General features: G+C 35.3%; 1 protein-coding gene across 1 annotated transcript; it reads right to left on the bottom strand.

The window, feature by feature from the left end:
- Nucleotides 1-2,971: 2,971 nt before the first annotated feature.
- Nucleotides 2,972-4,418, bottom strand: LOC127795069 (probable membrane-associated kinase regulator 4). Its single transcript, XM_052326515.1, has one exon. It carries the CDS (start codon nt 4,249-4,251, stop codon nt 3,199-3,201), a length of 1,053 nt encoding a protein of 350 aa, XP_052182475.1. The 5' UTR covers nt 4,252-4,418; the 3' UTR covers nt 2,972-3,198.
- Between the last annotated feature and the right edge of the window lie 1,902 nt (nt 4,419-6,320).

Here is a 6,320-nt window from a genome sequence, read left to right as displayed (position 1 = left end):
CCCCCACTCCCATTCCCACACCGACACCGGTTATTGAGAAATTTTAACAAAAATATATACAACAATTTTAAAAACATGCTACAGCCCTTCAAGTTATTTAGAAAAATGTTACAACTTTTTGGACACCGCATTCACGTGACGCATTCCTAGTCCCACAATTTTACACAAACAAACAACCCACTCCTATACACCACTTAAATTTTATTTACTTTTACATAAAAAAAAAAAAAAAGTAATTATGTTGGGTAGATTAAAGCTAAACAGCTTAGATTCAGGATATTTAATTTAATTTAAATTAGGATAATATCAATTATAATACATGTATTTTAAGGTATGCTTATTATGTATATTTTGTTCTCAATGTTCATATAACTTTATTAATTGATTAAAAATAACATATAATAAATGTCTTACTTAAAAATAAAATATATTTATTAATATTATTATTGTACTGAAAATAATAATAATTAAGACTACTCTTTAAATGATTATGTTTTTAGTTAAAAAAATCCTGAATTAGAAGGGTAATATATATATATATACCAAAGAAAACAAAAGCCCATTACCCAGGTAAGTCTTGCCTCCAAATTCAATCACCATTCACCACTTTGAGCAAAGGAGTCGGTGGGTTGTCTCTTCGTGTTCCAATCCCAACTTACGCTCTCATCATTACAATTTGACTCTATCCCTCTCCTCTCCTCTCCGCCGTGTGTCTCTTTCATTTCACTACTTGCACTTTTTTACAGACACCACTTTTTTCTCAACTTTTGTCTTTCCATTGCTTCCCATCCCAACATCACGCACGCCCCTCCCTCTCCTCCTTTTTCCCCCTTTTCAGTTTCATTTTTTAACAAACCTAAGAATTGAGTTTAATTAAATTCAAATTTATTAAATAATTTATTTTAACTTCAAACTCAAACTCAATGCAGGGCAAATTTCAAAAGCAAACAAAGTCTATGTCATGTCATTGGAACGGATATCGAACCTATGTGTTATTCGGTCATGTATCATATACATATATATATATGTATGTTCATGGATAAAAACACACTCTTACATAATCAATCAGGAGGTGACGGACACATGCGACCAACCATTTTTATCATATCAATTATTTGGCAAAAGACATAAAAATGTCTTTAAACTTCACTCAAAGAGTCATTTGGCCTCTTTAATTTTGGACTGAATTCATCATGTTCTTTAATTTTTAAATTTGAAATAAACACACACCTTACTTTGCAATTAGGTATATGTTTGACGTAGGGTAAAAAAGAGAATTTGTCGCCGTCTCCAACCACCACCAAAGAGACAACAATAGTCGACTATCAGCCATTGACATTGTCAATGTTTGGAAGAGAAATGGCACGTGCGTATATCTCACGCGCACCCAATTGCAAAATTAGGTGTGTATTTATTTTAAATTCAAAAATTGAAAAGTATGATAGGTTAAATTTAAAGTTGAGGAAGTCAAATAGCATATAAAGGCATAAATGCATCCTTATATTTTAACAAAAAAAATCTTGTGACACTCAAACTTTCAAAATGTCCTATTAGACACATCTACTTCAAAAAAAAAAAATAGAATTATTAAACTCTTCTTAATTTGTATTAAATTAAATGTATCTATATATTTTATCAAAAAAAAATCTTGTGAGACCTTGAACTTTTTTTTGATAAAGTATATGAATATATTTAATTTAATATAAATTAAAAAATATTTAATGATTTTATTTTTAAAAAAATAAATGTATGTAATGACGCCAAATGACTCTTTGGAAAGTTTGACGGCATTTTTTTTTTTTTTTTTCCTTTTGCTCAATTATTTTGTATAAAATATACTTTCTCATGTATCATTTAATCATTGGATGCATGCATGCATGCAGGCTGGAACCATAGATATATAGGACAGTACCATCATTATCATCAACTACCATGCAAATTGGCATCTGTATATAACAAACACCATGATCGGACATATATATATATATGTGTGTGCGTATCATCATCACATCATCATCCATGCATAAACGAGACAAGTAAGTATATGTTGTTGATCAAAACCATCTTTGTCATTGTCAATTATTTATGTAAAATAGTCAAGTCATAAGTAGGCTTTTGATGATAGATAAAGCTAGTTATAGTGATTGCATTTGCATGCAATGTGGCATCATCTAGATTCTATCCCTCCCTCCTTCCTTTTGCTTACAAAGAAGGGTATAATTGGGTTTGAACAAAACAAAAGCAATACCCCACGTAATGATGCCCCCAATCCCTTTACACCCACATCTTCCAATCTCATCTGATTCCCTTACCCTTAGAATATCCAAATTTACTTTCCTGCTTTGCTTGCTTTTTAATTATTATATTATTAATTAGTACCAACAACTATCATATATATATATATATATAATGTATCATATAATAGCCTTATTTTTGTTTGTTATCAAAAGTACGTTCTGACCATTTTTTTAATACAAAGTTCTGTAATCAAAAGGTAAGTTGCTCCTACACTAAGGATATGTGTATATATATATTCTTAGTTAATTATATAAGTCAGAAGCGTTACACCTGCTGCCTGCCTTATATTGTTTATTTTTTTTATTTTATTATCTATATTATCCTGTTAGACAAAATTTTAAGTTTATAATAATTAACTATATCAAATAAATTAAATTTGCCAAATACCCATTAAATTTGAGTAAAAATTATCATCTTTTACTATCGCCCAAACAAATGAGGGATGACACCAGCCAGAGTCTTTATAAATTATTATAAGAACAATATATATATATATATAAATAAACATTAATTTGAATTGTAGATATGACAAGGATAAGACATAATAATAAATATCATTATGACTCACAATGTTATGTACCACTGCTGCCACTTTACGTGACAACTTACATAAAGAAAAACACAAAAATAAATTGACATTTGCTGTATGTATACTCACAAATAAGAACAACCAGACCAGAATATGACGCTATATATATATATATATAACTGTTAAAATCCAATTTGGGCACGCAAAGTACATCCAAGAAATAAGCGCAAAAATAGACACTAATATATATAATATAATACATAATATATATATATCTGTTTGTGTGTGTAAATAAATCTAAATCCTTCGAGAAAAAGGAAGGAGGAGGAAAAGCTACACAGAGGTCACGGCAGAAGACTGAGAAATCTGGATCATCCACGTGTCAGATGACCAAGACCCCTGGAGATCTCGTGAACCGCCGGATTGAACCCCAAGCAACCCAAAAATCCATGCCTGTACGGCAACACCGTCTTCCTCCTCATCTCTTCCGCCACCGCCCTCTTCGCCGTGTAGTGCCGCTCGTGGGCCGACACCGCCGCTCCTCTCCGCCGAGACACCGACCCGCCGCCGCTGCTGTCCGTCGACCGGAAGCTCGAGTTCTTCACCTCCTCTTGCTCCTCCACGCTCCTCTTCAGCTGCGAGTACTTCTTCAGCGATTCCTTGCTGGTCGGACGCCCCTCCGACGCGCTCCGGAACAGCAAGAGATCCTTCAGCCGCCACTTCTTGTAGAACGACGACGACGACGACGACTTTGTTTTCGAAGAACCGGAACTGTTTTGATCATTGCTTTCGCTTTCAAAAAAGGCATCGAAAACCTTGAATGGAGACACAGATCTGGTGCCTTTCTTCCTATGGCTCGACGTGCTGTAGGTTCTTTCTCTTCCTCGCTCCTGGCTTGCGTTTTCTTGGCAAGCCCGCTCCATCGCGGCTTGGAAGGGGTCGAAATCCTTCTTCTTGTGTCTTGGCGAGAGGGATTCTCTGAGAGTGAGAGCTTTCTTGTTGATGGGCGATTTGGGAGACTGGGCGAAGTCGTGATCGGGGAACTGCAGCCGAGGCGGCGGCTTCAGGGGCTTGATCTTGCCGCCGTAGAAGAGCTCGTCGGCGGCGGAGACCGAGGCTCGCTCCAACGGCCCGCTGAACTCGAACTCGAAATCGTTGTCATTCTCTTCATTATCATCTCTCTTGGTTTTCGGAATTCCGGGCTTCTCTTCCCATTTGAAGGGGATCGTGGAAGGGAGATCGCCGCCGGACGCCGCGGCGGAGTCGCGGAAGAAGAAGGAGGAGCGGGTGGGGCTGGTGGGGGCACTGAAGAAGAAGTTGCCGAAGCTCTGGGGACTGGACGGCGCGCTGATGTACGGAGAAGTGCACGCGCTGTCGAAGTTGAAATCCCCCGCCGGCGACGGTATCATCACCTCCATCTCCATTTCTTGGATTCGGAAGAAAGAACCGAAAACAATGAATCTCAAAGACTTCACAACAGTTGACAACTGAAGTTAGGTGCAGAGAAAGAAATAAATAAGGAGGAGGAGAAGAAGGAAACAGCAGCGAAGCAGAGCAGAGCAGAGCAGAAACTGCAGAGCCGCCTTTTGAACTGTCCTCAGTGTGGTGCGGCCTATTTTGAAGGCTTTACGCTGCTGTCGGGAAGGTGAGATTACCTTTCACACTAGGCTACGAAGGCTGGAAGATGCTGACGGGTAGGGGGCAATGTGTCCTTTCCTCCGAAAACGAGATTTTGGGGGTTGCAAATGGAATGCTTTACAATTTTTTTTATTTTTTTTTTTTACCGCTTGCTTACGTTAAAATCTTTTCAAAATTTAAAAGGTGAGGAACAATAATTATGATCTACAACATTACATGGTGGGCTGATTGGTTTACTAATTTGACGGCACAATACATGAGGTTTTTTCTTTGGATTATTAAGAAATATAATTTTAATTTTAATATATTTTCTCTTTTAATTATTATTTTAAATATTTAACATTAATCTCTAGTAAGGTGTAAATTATATATATATATATATATGTTACAGGGGACAGAAGACAGACTCGTAAGTAAATTTTAAATAATTTATAAATTTAAAAAATTAAACTCTCAAATTCATACCATTATCCGCTGGCCTATTTTCACTTGCCACTAACACTGCCACCACCGAAGCCAAATCTCTCACTAGATTTTGCTTTATTTATCTTCGTGAACTTTTTATTAACATCGACTATTTTTACATTTAAAATTCTAAGTCTTGTCAAAAAGTCAGCAATTTTCTCTTCTTCTTTTTTTTTTTTTTTACTTTCAATCATCGTATATCTATTTAATATTCAAACACTAAAATAACATAAATCACCATCACTCAACTTTGGATGGCAATGGCAACTAGTCACTCCATCTTAAACAACCAAAACTTTAGCAAGCACTAACCCAATTAGTCACTTTATCGTAAACAATCACCACCACCACCATGACCAATTGTTCTATCTCAAACAATTAAAACCATCACAACCCGCACCATAACCAGCCACACACACAATGATATGATTAAGTACAGTAAATAAATCAAAGTCTCTCGATGAGTCAAGATCTTGATTCAATTATTGTTTCCTTTTGTTTTATTATCATATTTTTTATGAGTTCTGATTCTTTTGTTTTTAGATCATAGTTCTTGTGCTTGTCAATGTTGTTGCCATTGAAGAATGAGGTTTCATTTCTATTACCTCTTTGTTTGATTTTCAAGAAAATTAAGAAAAATATATAATTATGAATTTCTGTAATTTTTCTTTAATTTTGTTATAATTTGCTATTTAGTTATAATTGTATTGTATTCAGAATTTATTTAATTTTACATGTTCTACTAAGTGGGTTTTGGTGTGATGGAGTGGCGGATTAAGTTTTTGATTGGTGGTTTTTTGTTGCGTAGAACTAGTTGGTGGTGGTGGAGAGAAAGGCCTAAGTGATTGTGTGGATTTTGCTCCGGTGATTGGCAACAATGGAGGCAAATAGTAGGTTTGTGCAATAAAATGAAGATTTTTTTTTTTTTTTATCTTTTTTCCTTCTTGGAGAGAGTGGAGAATGGTTGTGATGGTGAATTGGTGATAGTGGTGGCCAATAAACAGAAAAGAAGATGAAGATGGCGGGGATGGTGTAGAGTCGAGAGTGAGGTGGAAAAAAAAAAGATTATAGAAAAAAAGAGATGCTATGGTAGGCAGATAGCCAGAGAAAAAGGATTGGTTGCGATGTTGGTAGTGACTTATAAAAAGAGAAGAAAAAAAAAAAGAAATGAAGATTGTGGCGGTGGCGATGGCTTACAGCCAAAGAAATGAAGGAAAGAACACTAGTTAGGAATATGAGAAATTTAGGTTTTTTTTTTTTTTACTTTGTGATTATTATAAGGGATAATGTGTAAATGTTAATTTGATATGCTAGAAAAATTGAATCTTACTTGTCATCATTAATTGAGCCGTTAACTCTTAATTAATTAAAAAATATAAAATGACTGAGC

Source organism: Diospyros lotus, chromosome 1 (genome assembly GCF_014633365.1).
Source record: "Diospyros lotus cultivar Yz01 chromosome 1, ASM1463336v1, whole genome shotgun sequence".
Taxonomy (NCBI): domain Eukaryota; kingdom Viridiplantae; phylum Streptophyta; class Magnoliopsida; order Ericales; family Ebenaceae; genus Diospyros; species Diospyros lotus.
Note: the sequence above shows the minus strand (reverse complement) of the source record. Positions and strands in the feature narration are given on the sequence as shown.

Coding starts and splice junctions, on each gene's coding strand:
- LOC127795069 (XM_052326515.1), bottom strand. CDS start 4,251: ATGGAGATGGAGGTGATGATACCGTCGCCGGCGGGGGATTTCAACTTC.